The sequence below is a fragment of the Neolamprologus brichardi genome, chromosome 18, assembly GCF_056152115.1.
Source record: "Neolamprologus brichardi isolate AB-2024 chromosome 18, ASM5615211v1, whole genome shotgun sequence".
Taxonomy (NCBI): Eukaryota; Metazoa; Chordata; class Actinopteri; order Cichliformes; family Cichlidae; genus Neolamprologus; species Neolamprologus brichardi.
Window position 1 is genome coordinate 17506892 of NC_142121.1, and position 18100 is coordinate 17524991.

Here is an 18100-nt window from a genome sequence, read left to right on the forward strand (position 1 = left end):
TGTCTTGGATTCAGTTTCAAATTGTAAACTCAAATAAAGACATGTAACTTGTGTTGGACAAAATATTTTGCCAGCAGATGGCAGCAAATGCCAAAAATGTGACTTAACCTGCAAGTGAAGGTTCAGATTTATGAAGTCCGCTGTGACACTTTTGTTTAATGTTTGCCTGCAAGAAACACAAAGCACAGGAGAAAAGAGAAACTTGAGAGCTCATGTTAACTGTGCAGTTCTACTCCTCATCGCAGCAGCGTTTAGCATAATGCTGTGGCACCAAACTAGGACACACTGGAAAAATAGGATATAAATGTATTAAACATGCTTAAGATGAGGCTTTGGAAATAGCAAAGGAACAGGGAAGAGGATAAAACTAACAGCGGGCGGAGAAGGAAAGGAATGTGTGTATGTGTGTAACCGCTAAATGATTGAGCAGCAGTGTTCCATCATAATTTGGCTTCAAACATCGATATCCATAGCAAATGAAAACCATAGTGCTCTGTGTGTGTGTGTGTCTGAAACTCACAAAACCAAAGACCTGACTGCAAAACGTGTCTTAATGTGCATGTGTTTGTTACCAGAGACTGGCACAGCCTCCTTCTCGTTTTACAGCAACACAAATACTAAGAGTCTTTATAGACACCGCAGACTATTACACAAACACACATGCACGCGTGCGCACATGCACAAACACAGACATACCCACATAAACCCACAGGCCTGGAGACTGACAGATAAAGCACATACTCTGCCCTGTTCTCCCAGTGAGATTCAAACCCAAACCTTCCAGTATTGTCTTTCAGAGCGACAGACAAAGTATGTGCGGTGCCACTGACAGAGAAGTGACTGAAATCTAAAACAACTCTAAAGCGCACGCACTCCAAAAATAGCCTGTGTGGTCCGTGTGGGGTTTGAACACATTACCACAGTGCAGACTTGGTGGTATTTTAGGAAAGGCTGTATGTTTTAGTGATTAATCTGATACATGAGAACCCAAATCCGCCTCTGCACGACGCACATTCACGGCAACTTCCTCGGCAGCTTAATCCTTCTACAAAATCCAGCTCAAAGCGGTATGACAGCCATCTTTTCATAACCTGAGGTGGTGGTTCTCTAAGATGGCTCTGTCAAGCTTGATCAAGCTGGTCAAGCAGTAAAAAAAAAACAAACTTTCAGCATCCTGATGAAACACCTTATATAAGTTGGTTTTATCAAGTCTCACTCACACTAGAGTAAAAATAGGCCAGCAACCTCCCTGTGACTACGAAAAACTGGTTGTCGCCTGGTGAATGCACTGAATTTTCTTCTCGTTTGGCAAAAACAAGAAGTTGTAGTGAACCCTTTCAACAGCAAGCCCATTGCACCTTTGACAACCTTTCTACAAGCAAGCGTTGGCCGACTCAGATTGAGTGGAGTAACTCTCTTACAAATTGGTGAAGCTGTCATTTTTATAAATGCAGACAGATTGACAATACATCTCATTCAATTTCAGTCAGTTTGGACTGATGAGCTCAACTCCAGTGCCACCTTTCTTTTTGCAATGGTGGGCTCAACTCAACTGGTTTTATTCTGGTTATAATCCTATATAAAAGCAAGTCTGTTCAGCACCTATGTTATTATACAGTTAAATAACTATCCTGCAGCAACTGCAACACCATTTGTGAAGGAATTCTTGAATTTGTCTTGCATATCTATGAGGCTCTGGCCGGACTGTAGCATTTGGTGGAGAAGCTACACCAGTTTAACCAGAACTGCATAGTTTAGATGTTTTTAGGATGACATAGTAAGGTCATTTTTAATTACAATTTACACAGTATAACTTTTATAAAGTCAGTATTGTCAGAAATGCATCACCATACAGAAGTAATAATACTCTAGCTGTTGCACTGTGATGTGCTCGTTTATCTCTGAGATGGGACTATATTATGTTGATTTTAGAAGCCAGGTGTGTAGGGTGGGGTGTAAGGCAGCTTTGAGTTAGAGCAGGGCTGCTAGCAATTCAATAGAAAAAACATGAATAAAATAAAGTAAAATAAAATGTAAGTTAGAAGCCAGCAGCACCTCTGATAGCACAAACAAAGATCAGTCCATCAGTTTAAATAAAAATCATATAAATCATGAAATCACTGACAGACTCCAGTCCTATGACAGCAGTGAGTTAAAGCTGACTGCGATGTTTAGACTACATATCAGAGGCTCCACTGAGACGTACTCCTTTATTTATTATGAACAAATAAGTTTCAGTAACTTTGTGTAAAGCTCAAAGCGTAGCCAAAGTCAGACTGTGATGGAAGAGATCAGTGACCTAATAAGTAATAAAGCTGTGAAGAGAGTCATGATGATGATTCCTAATTACCAGTTAGTGTCCATTCCTCAGGTTTAAAAAGAAACAGTTCACTTATTAACAGATTATGTAAAATTGTGTGTAAACCTGTGCTGACAGCGCGGTCTTTACTTTAGAGTAAGGATGTTTTGTTTTTTTTTACATATTTTCCACAGCTCGAGTGTTTTATACTCAGTACACTCAAACAAGGATCAGTAGAGGTGTGTGTATACATGTGTGAGTTCCTCCTAACTACTGTCATTAAGAGTTGTTTGTTTGGTGCTGGCCCAAGTCACTATCTCTCCCTCCTGCTAAGAGAAAATGGGTCATTATGACTGTGTATAGGACCATTTTATGATTGGCCGCTACATCCAGCACTACAAAAGCAATTAGCTCATACTGTAACAATCCCTATATGCCTGATATGCCTTTGTTTAATAGCTGTTTTAAAAGCAATATAATTTAACTGCACTGAATAACTCTAAGTCAATAGAAACCTCAGCTGTGCGTGGTAAAAAGCTTACTGGCTGACAGGCGTAGCATTTAGAACATGTGGTTGATTACGTAAACAAGAAAAAGCCCCCCCAAAAATGTAGAAATTAAAAGCAGCCCTCGGAACAAAACAGAGGTTAACAATTATGATCTAAAACTGTGACTTGAACATTCAAATGTTTTCCTGCTTAGCTCTGCCTCTCCATAATGTCTTCCAATTTGGAGCAGAATCTGAATTCCCCTTGAAAAACACACAGAAAGAGAATTGGTGATTTAAAGAAAAATATACACAAGTCTCTGAACTACTTCTAAATCTTCACTGTCGATTCCTTTATGACCGCCTCAGATGTGGTGAGATTGTAGAATTGTTAATAATCTAACAAGTCACACAGAAGATCCTGAGGCCAGTGTAGAGTATCGTCCCCACATCTGTGACTGAACATGCACAGTGAGTTCATGCCAATCGCACATCAGACAGCAGACAGCAGACACTTGCTTAAGGAAACAATTTCCTTACTGGCACTGATTGCAATCTCTTTTAAATGAGATCTAAGACAGACAAAGAAAAGTGGTTACAATTAACTTCCCACCGTCAGGCTTTTAAAGCTAACACATGCTTGGGTCACGTTTCCTCTTTATCTTCACTCTCCTACACGGGGTTTTACTTTGTCAACAATAAAAAGCTCAATGAGGGTTTCAACATTGTGTACCTATCCCGCTTTGTTTATCTTTTTAATGGCATCTTCGCCTCACAAGAGTGTTTAAGTAATTTAAGAAGCTGTTTGCGCTTCAGGCACAACAACACTTCATCCACTGCTCGGTCCTTGGAAACATGCAGTGAACTTGAGTGTTTGTTCTTTGCTTAGGTTTCTAATATTTCCAAGAGAAGCTGTTGGCAATGTAACACTTGTAGATGGTCAGACACAAAAGGAGTGTACAGAGAGATAACTTCCACATCTGGGCAGCAGAAAGGTCCTACATCTGGCTAAACTCACTCTGTTTCTGTGATAACGTACATGTGTAGTTAAGTCGAGTGTGTGTGTGTGTGAAAATGTTTTTATATGCCATTTGATTGATTGGGGGGAGATTGATCTTACTCTTGGCTGGAAAAATGGAAAATACAAGTTCAGACTGAGGCTTTGCAGGCTTTTGTGAGCGTGCATGCATGTTGATTTGTGAAAATGTTCGCCTTGGCTGGGCTTCACCGCCAAAAAGCGAATTAGCAGGACTGCCTAAGGGACTGAAACTAAGAGGGAAAAACATATCTTTTGTCTTTCAGGCTAAAAATATGCTGACGCACGAGGAAGTCAGTGTAATGGAAACGATGAACATGCATCAAACAACTCACGCTCGAAAAATGCTAAATGCCAAAAATGCTATTTTGTATGTAGATTCTTTCTCTGTAGCTGAAGAAACTTTGGATGAAGGTAAACCCTCAGTTTTTGGGCTTAAGAGGAAAAATTACACCTGAAGAAAAACCGTACTCTACAGATTATGCTACATATTGATAAAGCACATATTATTCAGGCCTCACAGTCCTTCGCGATGCTCATAATTCATGGATTGTTTTGATGTGTAAAATTCACAGCTGTTTTGGTGTAGTCACCTGTAAATAACTGTAGGATTTTCATCAGTGTTGCACTGGCAACTAACAAAAAAAAAGGTTGAGTAAGCATTCATTTGATAGGTGGCTGTTCCATCCTGATCTTCTTACCTTTATATGCTTCACCAGTCTGGTCAGTTCTTCACATTCCCCTATTAGGAGAGCTCTGCATGGATGGATAGACAGACAGACTGACAGATAAATATCAGTTTCAATAGGATGGAAAACACAGGCAGCGACAACAGAATAGGTGCATTGCTCAGACTTTATCCTCTGCAGTTTTCATACGGTACAGAGGAAACAGTGTCCTATTTTTCTTTTCCCTCCCTATCTTTGCCCTTCTCCGGTTACATAACCGTAGTAGATTTTATTCACTTCTTTCAAATGAAAAAGAATCTTCTGCTGGCTCTGGTCGGGTCTGGGATCCATTTATTGACAATGGGGCCTTTTGTTCTGGTCTAGGCAGGAAATGGGAGAAAGAGAGAGAGGGAGGGAGGCGTTTTTCTAAGGTAGCTCCAGCGACTGCTTTGCCCTGTGGGCCTCAGAGCGAGGGGTAAAGGAAGAAACGGAGGGATGGAGCGTGAAGGAGGCAGGGCAATGACAAAAGCCACAGAGGAAGGCTGAGGGGGAAATTAAGGGGAAAATGAGAGGGCTCAGAGAAACTCTGACTTTCAGAGTTACAAAGACCAAATATGAATGAGTCAGTCACAAAAAAAATTATATGCAAGATGTGTCGCTGCTAGACTGTATTACAAAAACCAGGACAGGAGTTCATTCTTTAACTATTGTACCAGTGTGAACTGTGCTCTTTGCCAGTTTGGACCGCATGTATGCCCTGACGTTATTCCACTAAGTTGGGTGTGTATAGATGGTGCACTAGGGCTGCGCGATATATCGAGTTTTTAAAAAATATCGATATATTTTCATACGAGATATAAGATGTGACAATATCCTTTATATCGATATAGTCTATGTTACGTTATAATTATACTTGTGGAGCCACAAGTTTGCCGCTCTTTCGTCCACTTTTGTCTCTACGCAACGTTACTCGGCCTCGCCTCTCCTTCACTGAACACAACTCCCCCTCCTCCCCCATAGCTTCACCTGCAGGCGGCGACAAGATGGACACAGCAAATCTCCGTTAGCGAGTTGTGGGGCTGGACGGCGTCAACGTGTTAGCGAGCTAACCGCGCTAACGAGCTAACCATGCTAACAACAGCCCACAGGGGCTGCACGGCCTAAAATCCCTTCATTTTCTCAAAAGTTGACAGCGCGCCTTATGTATGAATTCTGGTTGTGCTTACTGACCGCGAACCGATTTTAGGTGGTACACGGCGCTCAGCAATCTGTCAAAAAATGTTTTAGTACGACTTTGGTAAGCTACGGAGATGCAGCGCTTGATGGATTGTCGGAGCATTACGGCTACCGTAGTCTGGAGCCTCGCGGAGTGATACGTACTGTGCTTCAACGTAATATTACCGTATTGTGTGTGTATAAGGGCCATAAATGGCACCTGTTAAGAGACGTGGTTACAAAGAGGATTTCAAACTCAAGGCTGTCAGTCACGCAGTTGAAGTTGGGAACAGAGCAGCTGTGAAATCTGTCTTTGTTATTATGCTCAGCGTCTGTTAGTTTACATTTTGACTGCACAATTATGAGCTTTTTGTTATGCACAAAAACAGCATTGTTTTCTTTTATTTATGGAGCATGATTATTTAATAAATGCTCATAATTAATTTTTGAGTAATTTCTTCATGTAAATCTATGCTGTATGTAAATAAAAATGCCTGTGACATCTGGGACACAGTGTGACTTATGGCTTTAAAAAAATATCGAGATATATATCTTATATCGCCACCCAGCTAAAAAATATCGAGATATGAATTTTGGGTCATATCGCCCAGCCCTATGGTGCACTACAGGGTCATATATAAGGGGGTACGGAAAAAGATTTTATAAACAAACAGAGCATACAGACTGGTTTGATTTCACAGAAGACTGATCGATACAACCGGTGCTTTCTCCGAACAGCACAATCCAAATAACAATATGTTATATTGATACAAAAAAGTAATGAATGACAACAGTGCAAGTGTTTTAAGTACAATAATAAAGGTTCTTTAAAGGAAGGTGTGATAATTTATTTGCTTATTAAAATCTGGATGTATTAGGGCGATACTGCCGGATTTGTAAATAAATTCGAATCATTTGACCCTGAAGGGCAGACTTTGTGGATTCACAGCAAGCACTGAGCCTCTTTTAAAAAAATCATTTCACAAGCATTAAAATATTTTCTGTTGTTTTGTTTTTCTTTTAGCTCTGTAACTTTGAGAACGTGTGACATCAATGTTGCTTACTTACACATACCACAGATACCCAGCAACATTCAGCGTTGTTTCCAGCCTCAAGTTTCAGGTTTTGATGCCTTGCCCTCAGCTTCTTAGCTTTAACAGACTGTCACTAAGTCCATCTATCTGCTATTTGGTGCGAAGTATGGTGAACATAAGACGGCTGCAGCTTCAAACAACAACCACATGTGAACACTTCAAATGACCCACAAACAGAAAAGCTGAGGGATTTAAAAACTTAACAAATAAAAGTCTGAAAGTAGTGCAGATCTGTACATTCAGATGACAATATTCTCTTTGGTACAAATGACCCAGTTCAAAGTTTATTCAAATACTTAACAAAAATGTTTTTAAGGCTTTTAAAATCCTTAACATGGCTCAAACTCACCTGAGTCGATCAACCACTTGGTCTATCTCGGTGACATTAAGCTTTCCTCTCACTGCTTCGATCTCATCTTCAGCTCTGGACTGGACTGAACAGCGGGAGTCTGGCCTAAAGAGGGACAGGTTGGAATGGAAGACAGAAGATTACAAGACTTTATCAAGTTCTGCATAATCTCAGTAAATAAAGCAAGCCTGGGCTCTTGCTAACCTGCTTCCACTGTCAGTATCTTCAGGGTTGGTGCAATTAGTGTAACATCTGTCTCGGTGGCCGAGGGCGTAGTTTAGAGTCTCAGGTTTGTACCGATGCAGGAGCTCCTCAACATCTCTAATACAAAAGAGCCACAGATTGAGCTTTTGCTTTTCTGCAGTTTTCCACAGTGCTTTAATCCTTTGCATTGCCTAAAAGAGGCTGAAACTGTATCCAAGCGCTTTGCACTTTTTCATTTGATCTGCTAATGATTTCAGCGGCATGACAGCTACACTGCAGTAATACTGGTTGGAAAAGTGAGAAAAGTTGTGGTAGAATGTGCTGTTTGGTGTTAAGAATATAATGAAGCATAAGCATAAGTTCAGTAAGAAAGATCTGTAAGCACTCATCTGCACTGGTGGTTTTTGCCTGCCAGTCTATTCTTTGTATCAGTCCCACTTTCACACGCTCTCAAAACTCAATGCTGACATCACTGTTCTAGTCCAATCATCTTCTTGCCTGTCAGCTTCAACCCAATCAGCTTCCAATCTGTTTAATTTAAACCTCAGTGCTCTTCTGTCATTCTCTCTTTCAGACTTTCATTCACGCAACCCACTTCTTCCCCATCTCCACAGCACCCGAGTCACTCAGGGCGCCATCCAAGCCTTCATCTTCATCTTCACGATCACCACCCTCCAGGGGGTCCTGCCCTACTTCCTGTCACTGGTGGGATGCTGTTCTGCTACGATGGGTCTTTGAAATCTAATTGCCAAACAGCTTTACTGAATTCTGTATATCAATAAATCACGTTCTGCTATTCCAAATGATCTCTTCTTATTGAATTAAAATTTTAAAACATGTCCACATGTTATCTTTAAAAAGCATGTATATCTCAAAGCAGAAAAGTTATACAGCAGCAGCATTAAATCTTCTTCACTCATGGAGAAAGCCAAACCACAGGGGCAGCTGCAGGTGAGGTGGCTCTCTGTCTGGTCCATTCTGCTTAATTTCACAGTCACTGTGCGATAGAAAATGCATGTTTTTATGCGAATCTGGCAACGATATGCATCTATGTGTGTTTGTGTATGTGTAAGAGATTGAATGGTAGGAACATCAGGACCACACAGGAGGAAGCCTACAAGATAAATCAGTCAGCTTTACAAGGCACACACCCACCCCCACAGCCTCATACAAACGACTCAAACACAGAAAAATGCAGCACCGACTGCGTCAACAACTATTGCTGAAACCAGTCGTGTCAGGTAAATGTCTAGTAAACCTTTTTTTTTTTCTTTTTAAAGGTACAAATACTTTGTATGAGAGGTCCACACCTTGATGTATGGATTCTCAATTTTAACGCCAACAGAGCATATTAAATTAAACAGATGGTTGTCGAGCTCTACAGTGAAAGTGGTATCAGCGAGAAGTGTGTGTTAGGCTTATTCCTGAAAGCCATTCAGCCGATATGCACTTGGGACTTAGCCTAATTGAACCATCAAAGACCTGGATCACACACACAGTACCATGCATCAAGGTCAACAACTACACAGAAGCCAACTTCAAAGAGAAAAGGTGATTTGCGCTGGCACAGTCTGTGTGGCACGAATGCCTTTTTTTGGCACTATTCCCTCCCAGCCAATAACAACAGGCTTCGTTTCTCGGTCTGAATCTCCAGTTTACATCCAAACTAGAGCACTTTACAAGAGTGACTTTTGTTTTGCAAGTGAGCGAGGCTTCAGTTTGTGTCTTGCTCAGTGACACGTTAATAAGACACTGTGCTGTTCTGGGCATCAGACCTGTAGCCTTATGGATATTGGATTGTCAGCTTAAACATCAGGCCTTGCTACCATCTGTAGAAAAAAATCCCTTTAAGATTGCTTCAAAATAAATCCCTGTCAACTGAGCTGTCATAACACGCACCAGTGTAACATTTTATATATTTTTTTGATCCACGAACTAGATTCACTAGGAGACTGTGGAGAAAGAAGTCTTAAATAAAAAAAATAAAAAAACAGCCAGTCAGCGGAGGGCAGTGCTGGTCTGCTGGTTAACTTTGATCAAGACTGAAATATTTCTCAACTAATAGATGAATGAATTCGAGCATGGTGCTGTAATAGGATGTCACCGCTGCAACAGTTAGTCAGTTTGTAAAATATCTTCCCTCCTAGATATTCCACCATCAACTGTAAGTGGTATTACAGCAAAGTGGAAGCGTTAAGGAGCCACAGCAACTCGCCCATGAAGTGAATGACCATGTAAAGTTGCAGAGCGGGGTCGCTGAGTGCTGAGGTGCATAGTGGGTAAAAGTCGCCAACTCTCTGCTGACTCTGTAACTGCAGAGCTCTGAACCTCCTCTGGATCTAACATCAGCACAGTGTGCTGGATCTAACATGTGCTGGAAGCACACAAACGGTGTGCTGGAAGCCTCATGGCATTGGTTTCTAGGCTTTACATTACCAAGCACAATGTTAGCATTGAAATGGAGTGGTGTGAAGTATGCGGCCACTGAGCTTGAGAGCAGTGGTGAAATCACACATTTCTATCAGGCAGCATGTAATGCCAAAAAAAACTTTACCTGCTTGACTGTAAAGTTTGATGGAGAAGGACTGGGTTTAATACATCTTTAATTGGGTTGTTTTTCTGGAGCTGTGCTGAGGCCCTTAGTTCCAGTAAAGGAAATTTTTAATGCTTCAGACATCTTGGACAATTCTATGCTTCCAGCTTTAACAGTTTGGGAAAGACCATTTTCTGCCCCTGCATGCTCCAGTGCACAAAGTAACATCCATGGTTGGATGCGTTTTGTGTGGAAGAACTTGATTGGCCTGCACAGAGCCCTGACCTCAATCCTAAGCACCTTTAGGATGAACTGGAACCAAGACTGAACCAGGCTGTGTTGAACAGTACTTTTCTGGATAAATAGCAAAAACAGACATTCCAAAATCTCATTGAAAACCTTCTCAGAAGAGTGGAAGATGTTATAGCAGCAACAGGGAGACCAAAGCCATATTAATGTCTTTGGATTAACAACTGGTTGTCATAAAAGCTCCTGTAGGTTAAATGTGTAGGTGGCCCAGTACTTTGACCATATAGCGTAGACTTTACACAGAGTTTAATTCGCCTAATCAAATACCTGCAAATTATTCAACTTCTTGTATATGTCAACTGTGTGCCAATTACACATCGACAGCAAAGAGGTGATAAAACATTTCCATGGTGCAATTTTAACTACTGAACACACAAAATAAGGACTTTTCTAACATTTATTTCTTTGGGTTTGGGAAATGTCAGTATTTATGGCATTTTTACCATTTGAAAGACATGATTAATAAAAACAAACAAACAAAAAATATTAGATCAACCCATAATTTATACCCACAAATAGCCCAAACGCAAATAACTATATTTAAAAAGACAAAAAAAAGGACAACCTGATTGCCACTCAGTCTGCACTAACAGTGCAGACTGGGTGGCAATCAGGTTGGACTTTGGTGATACTTACACTGTAAACAGGGCAGGCCTTTGCTGGTGTCTTTCTTCAGGTGTCTTTATGGTTCTTTTTTAATTACCACACCACTTATTTAAAGTAAACTTCTTAAACTTCTTAATCCTTTCATCAAGTCCAATTTAAAGCCTAAATTTCTGATTATTGGCTTTTCACGACTTTTTAAAGGTCCACAGAAACCCACAAAATAAAAAGCTGCCTCCAGCCTACAACAGCCTGCACAAATTGACAGGCAATAAATGGTAAGCCACAAAGCGGAGTGCAATCCATCTTATGTCCTAAAAGGCCTCAGCAAAACCAGAGAAGTCATGCGGCAGCATTCCTGGCTGCAAACTGCAAGTTGCTGGGGTAATTGCTACCTTAAACATACATAGTCTCAGTCTCTCACGCACACCTCCTCACAAAGGCATTATGTCTTAATGTGAGAATGCAGGGCAGTGCTGGTTACCAATATTGCTCTGCCAATGGTTTTATGACATTCTCCAGAGTATTTTAATGCATGTCATTAAATTGCCAGTTGTTACAAGCTTATCTCTGACCTGCATTGTACGATTAGCTGTAAAACTTTTTAAAAAAAGATGAAAAAACAGGAATTAGGAAGTTTTAGTACTACTTCTTGAGAAGCTTATAACTCCCTGATGACATAAAAAGCAGATATAGAGTACTAAGCCTCAAAGCTGTCTCCCTGAGAGCCCTTCACTGGATCTCAATCAGCCTTTCTTTTCCTTCAAAGTTGTTGCAATTCTATACTAACTTTTCACAAGATTTTGAAGATGAGTATTTGGCTCCCATTTAAAGTAAAACATATCTGCAATTCGACAGAGCTTGCACTGAGTGCGAGTCTAGTGTTTGCAGTCATCTATCACTGTGTCTCGCTCCTATAATTGTCCTATTGTTCCTCAATTCCCACACCAGTTCCCGTCTCCAAAAGCCTTTGTCCTTCTGCTTTCCCATGCCATTTGTAACCAACATGGGAGCACAAAATAGCATTTTATGGTACTTTTTGTCAGGAGGGAGAAATGACGTAAAACGTGCGAGACCATGGTCTTAACTCATCTGATCAGCCCACCTAATGGCTGGTGAATAAAGGAAAGACATGAATGATCAGGGGAAAGAAAGAAATGTATAAAATGGGCATAAAAAGTCAGGATAAAAAAAAACTAATAAAGGTTTTAATTTCTTAAGAAAATGTTCAGTGTATTGTCACTTAGTCCTGGGACAGACTGGTGACCTGACCAGGGTGTACCCTCACATCTCACCCTATGATAGATGGGACAGGCTCTAGTTAGAGTGGATAGATGGTAATATTATCAAGATAACAAATCAAGTTATTCTCCAAACTCTGAAGTGCATTTCAAGGCTGTAGCAGAGACTGATAAATAAAAGCGACATAACTAGTTCATTAAGCATGTCCAGCAGTGTTGATCTGAGTATGTGAGATGTTACACCTACCTTCCTGCCCTGCTGGCTTTCTCTCCGAGAGTCTGTAGTAACATCTTGACCTCAGCTCTCAAAAGCTCTTTCACAGCAGGGGGGTCAACTAGAGGGGCACCCTGCAGATGTGGGAGCGGGGTCCCCGCCCCACCGCCGTGCTTTCCACTTCGCTGGTTCTCCTGCCACATCTTGTGCCACATCTCTGCCTGCAAAAGGTACCACAGTGAGACAAGTGTTTAAAAAGTTCCACATTTACTCATATCTACATGGAAATGTAATTGGTGCAAAATACAAGTGTGCAGGGAAAATTACCATGAGAATTATGAAACGCCCATCGGCCTATTTTGTTACCACTGTGCACAAGTTAGTAAATCAATTTCATTTTGAAACAACAGGTTTGTGCAATCTGGTTACAATCTGCATACTGCAACACACCCACGCCCGCCTAGAGGTGAAGCAGAGAAAGTGATGGCAATGATGTAAGACAGAAGCCTGCATAGTATGCCAATACTATGTCAATAGCTAATAGGCTGGAAAGCAAGAGAAAACTGAAATAACAGAGGCTCACAAGTGGCAGAATTCAAAAAAGGTTGGACATGAAAGTTGAAATGAAAAAGACCACCAAAAAAAAAAAAAAAAAAACATGTGGAGGGAAAAAAATCCAAGTGAAAAATCCTCATTTTTAATGAAAGCTATTGTAATTATTATTATTATTATTATTGTTATTATTATTAGTAGTAGTTGTAGTGGTAGTAGTAATTTTAAAGACTTGTGTTTAAATTACCTTAATTTGTTCTTAGGTCAAATTCAGGTAGGATAATACTGATAAATCATATTTAAGCATGAAATATTCATACACACAATTTATCCACAGATTTGTAAATGGGCTGGTTATTAGTTGAGTCCACATGGAGTATGCTCCAGATACTGACTTTGTTGGCAAGCTTCCTGCCTAAAGATGATTGGAAGGCAATTATTTTAACAATAACAGTTATTTCAGGTCAGCAATATGAAAACAATGTGTGAAAAAGATAAACTGTGAGAAGAGTAACCCATAATTCTATACTGATTCATATGAAAATGACAGCAAAGCGTTTGTATTCATAGAACTATTAAGATTGAAAGCAGTGGTTAACAAATACAAAAAATATCCTGCTAGTTACTTTAAAGGTAATCTACTAGTATTTACTCAATGTAAGGATACAAGTAGTTTCCCTTACAGTGACTCAGAAGTTCTACACTGAAAAAAGAATCTGCTAAACTGAGGGACAGATAAATATTTCCACTGACAGTGCAAATACTAAATACTACAAGGAGCAGACATTTTCTTGGCTGTCACTGATGCAAGAAGAGCTTGTTTACTGTAAACTGTTGTGCACAGTTGACAGTCTTCTTGGAACAGGAAGAAATACAACTTCTACATCCACAGGGACAAAGGAGAAAAAAAGAAATCGATATAAATCTGAAAACGACATACACCGTTAGCATGCTTTCACACCACACTGGCTACTATATGTCTTGGGCTGAAAATTAGACAAACACCTCTGTTCATTTTGAGGCCAAGAACCTTTTTATTCTTTGTAGCGCGTGTGAATGCTCGTGCCTCAGTGAAGTCTGGATCCCATTAGCACCTTGACACCTGTTGCTTGCCAATCATTTCTGTCATGTTGCAAAGACTTTACTTCAAAAGAAGGATATTAAACATAGCACTTCTGGTTTTTGCATGTGTATGTGTGTGTGTGTGCACATCCTCTCGTAACGCCAGCATTTACACCCTATCATGGTGAACACATACAAACACACTAGGTTCCGCCATGTGCCTTTAGGTGTTGAGGTGTTTATATTAAAGGATTCATGGCTCACTGGCTAATGAGTTGTCCCTGGATGTTTTTCCCTTTTTCCTCAACAGTAAGCCAATCTCATCCAAATGCTATTTCAAGGAAACACCGGTGAAACGTTTCAGTTTTGCTGAACTACTTAAATTGGGTTTTTGAAAATATTTAACTTTGGGGATGGATTTCATTCAGCTTAAAGAGAGAAAAACAGAGTGAAAGTGAGAGTTCAGGGAGAGATCGGGCCTTATAGGGAGAGTCTAATATTTTCTCTGATCCTGCCGCCTTAGACAATGAGGGCCTTGATGGAGGGAGGAATGGCAGCGCTGAGGAATGGAGACACCTGCAGATCTGCTATTACTTTTCACAGTGGCTCACTGAGGAATGGAAGGCATTATGTGGCTGCAAGAGAAACATAGACAGAAAAGAGAAAGAAAAGACATACAGAGAGCCGTGGAGAGAAAAATGAAAGTGATCCATCTTAAAGTAAATGTAAAGACTGAATCAAAACCTGAATGCACTTGTGTGACAGTCAGATAAGGCCCTCTCTGCTCTATTTTTCTTGAAAAATTCTCAGAGCTTTTAGCCTCAAGTCTGTTATTCCACCTGGAGGCTTTAGAGTCAGACACACTGAACTGTAGATGAAGAAATATCAGAGCAATACTCAAAGTCACACACACATACACGTGCAAGGGTACAGGCGCACAATCAAAGCTGACGCACACATACACACAGTCGAGTCAAATTATATGTAGCTAACAGTCTTATCAACAGTTGAGGATTAGCCTCTTTAACCCTGTTATACCGACCCCCTGAGTGACTCAGCTTACTGAGCTTCTTTCTGTGTGTATATAGTGTGTGTGGGGTTGTGCATATGCTGAATTATTTTGCAGTAGTGAGAAGGAGTACCTGCATGCCGTACAGTTGTCGTGTGGATTTCACATAGAAACTGCTACAAATATTATATGTGGTAAGAATCTACATGGCAGACCGAGTTAAACCACATCCAGGTGGTTTCCTTTTCTTTTTTTTGTGTGAGCAGTGACTGAACCATTGGGGCACGGCATGGGAAGGAGGGCTGACCAACACATGGAAAGATTTTAGTACTAAACAAGCAGAAGAAAGAAGCTGGTAAAGAGTGAATGGTCTGCATTTAGTAGTGGCTTTTAACCTCAGAGGCTCTACAAAGCATGTGCAGTGTTTCTCATTCATTCATTAACACACACCAAATGCTGCCACTGCAAGGTGTTTGGCTTCACTGTCTTGCTCAGTTACACCTCAGAAACTGGAAAAGTCCAGACAATAAACAGCCAAGCACGAGAAATTTCTGTTCCTCAGAAGGTGGTGAAAAGAAAGCCTACAAACTTGATCTTAAGTGCAGAAGCACGACTGTCTGTCTGAGGCCTGTCATTTGAGTGTTTCAGCTTTCACTTATTTCTTTAGTCAGCTGATCATAGATTCATTAGAAATTATTTTTTACAGTTCTTTATTTTTCTTTATATTTTCTTTATTGAGGTGTTTGGTTGCTTTTTAGGGAAAAAGAAGACATATGATGCCCTGACTTTGCACTTTTTTTTTGGAAGGTACATTTGACTGATCCCTTATTTCCCAAGCGTCGCCACAGTGGATGGCTCCACGAGTTGATTTGACACAGGTTTTATCCATCTCACGGAGTGCACTGCTGTCTCTAATCAGGGGTCTACATGTCTGAGGCAAAAATGTCCACAGAGCCAGATGCACTTATTAGAAAAAAAAGTGTTTTTTAAGAATTCATTATTTGAGAAAGAAAAAAGGACAGACAATAGAAATATGTTTTACCACAGCTTTGGTTCAGTGGTTGTATCACATCAAGCCACAGTATGAAAGCTGGAATAAGATATTTCAATTTGAATGAATATATAATTACATTTCTCAGTTCTTCACAGTTTTTTATTAATGAGTATCAGGAAGTCACAGTTTCTTCCCTGACATGTTTCACTTTGAATCTTCTCAAAACCTTTCCTCTTTTAATGAACATTTTCACCTCAGTCTTGATTTTAAATGTGCTTGTTTAATGAGTTGTGAGCCATTTCAAGTCCCTGTAGGTCTGAGAGTTTAGCTGCTCTGGAATAAATATTGAAGTCTGTCTGGCTCACATTTGGATCTCATTGTGGCGCCGTGCCAGCTAACCCACATTTCACTTTTATTATGGAGTCTGGGAATTGTAAGTAATGAATATATGCAGCAAAACTAACCTACTTACACAGCCTTAAACCAGAGTCCTTAAATTGTTTGGCTAGGAATGCTTAGCTGAGCAATTTTTTGATTTGCTTCTGCCCAAAAGGAAATTCTTGCAGAAGTTGTGGTAGTACTTTTGTTAGATCCTGCTAGAAACAGACCCAGCGTGAATTCCTCAAAGAAATAAAACCATATGAATGATGAAACAATCTGCTGACTGTGAAGAGGGACCTTCCAACTTACAAACCAGGTGTTGTGGTACTGTATGCAGACAGAAGACATCAAACACTGGAGTTATAAAACTTCTCTCACCTCAGTGTGCATGTCCGTGTACACATCTACCAAGGAATGGCCCAGTGCGGTGTAGATCTTTGGCAGCTCTGACTCAGAAACATGTTCAGTGATCAGGGCCCATAGGGACTGGCCAGGGCCCCAGACCTGGCTTTCATCAGGTGACTGCATGTGAATGGCAATCTAAGAGTAACGAATACAAATTATTGTGGAACATAACAACATACACTGGTGTGAAAAGGTATTTGCCCCCTTCCTGATTTCTTTTATACCCCCCATATTTGTAATATTTAAATGTTCCAGGTAACCAATGTATATAATAAATTTATACATATATACAGTCCAGGTATTGACTACAACACTTTGTCCTGCTGCATAACAAACTGATGGTCAACATTCTCCTAAAGGACTTTCTGGTAGAACGCAGAATTCATGGTTCCATCATTTATAGCAAGTCGTCCAGCTCCTGAAGCAGCAAAGCAGCTGCAGACATGATACTACCACCATCATGTCTGACTGTTGGTATGACGCTCTTTTTATGAAATGCTGTGTTAGTTTTACGCCAGATGTAACAGGACTCAAACCTTCCAAAAGGCTCGTCTGTCCACGTAACATTTTACACAAACACTTGGGAATCATCAAGATGGGTTTTTGTTTTTGTTGCAAATGTGAGATGAGACATCAGCAGCATTTTTGAGTAATTTTGGTAGACGGGCCACTTCTGGGAAGGTTTATCATTGTTTTCTTCATTTGTGAATAATGCTCTCACCGTGAATCCCAAAGCCTTAGAAATTCCTTTGTAACCCGTTCCAGGCTGATAGATGTCAATGACTTTGTTTCTCAGCTGTTTCTTGAGGACTGGAGTTGGACACCCCTGCTTTAGATCGTGACATGATGTGCTGCTTTTTGCGCTCTTTTTGCCTACTTCACTTTGTTAGAAGCTTCTATTTAAGTAATTTCTTGTAGTTTATAAGTAGGAGGGGAATGGAGTAGAAGAATCAAACTGGGTAATAAGCTAAAACTTCAGGCTATACCTTTCTGGCCAAATATTTGCAGTCTTTTGTTGCTTGTTGTTTTCATTTTCATAAATAACACCAAAATAAAATAAAAATATTATCGTTATGTAATTAACGTCAGCAGTACTACATAGTATTTTCTTTCCCGGCAAATGGTGCTGCCATGTTTCAAACCAAACGGGCCCGCTGACTTAATAAACTTTAGCCGCACAACTGAAAATGACTTGACAGGAGCAGAAAGAAGGAGCTCGTTTAAACCAGTGTAATGTAAGTTTCACACACATTTTAACACTAAACGATACAAAACACGCTGTGTGAAACCTACTTACCAAATGTGTTTTAAAAAACACTGTAGCCAAAGAGGAAGAGAGGCTCACCTTTTCGATGTTTGGTGCGCTTTGAGCTTGCGAGACTATGGTATCTAAGGATAACAATTGAGTTGCTAGGGAGAGATATCGCGAGATTTGTCTGAACCGT

General features: G+C 40.3%; 1 protein-coding gene across 1 annotated transcript in view; it reads right to left on the reverse strand.

Annotated features, from left to right (window-relative positions):
- ccdc24 (coiled-coil domain containing 24) overlaps positions 1 to 18057 on the reverse strand; it is a 20507-nt gene extending 2450 nt beyond the window's left edge. Inside the window, exons 1-7 of the mRNA XM_006792145.2 lie at positions 18001 to 18057; positions 16629 to 16790; positions 12286 to 12473; positions 7353 to 7469; positions 7149 to 7253; positions 4524 to 4578; positions 109 to 166 (exon numbers count right to left, since the gene is read on the reverse strand). Coding sequence (XP_006792208.2) covers positions 109 to 166; positions 4524 to 4578; positions 7149 to 7253; positions 7353 to 7469; positions 12286 to 12473; positions 16629 to 16778 — 673 coding nt within the window. The 5' untranslated portion in view covers positions 16779 to 16790; positions 18001 to 18057. The remainder of the gene's footprint in view (positions 1 to 108; positions 167 to 4523; positions 4579 to 7148; positions 7254 to 7352; positions 7470 to 12285; positions 12474 to 16628; positions 16791 to 18000) is intronic.
- Between the last annotated feature and the right edge of the window lie 43 nt (positions 18058 to 18100).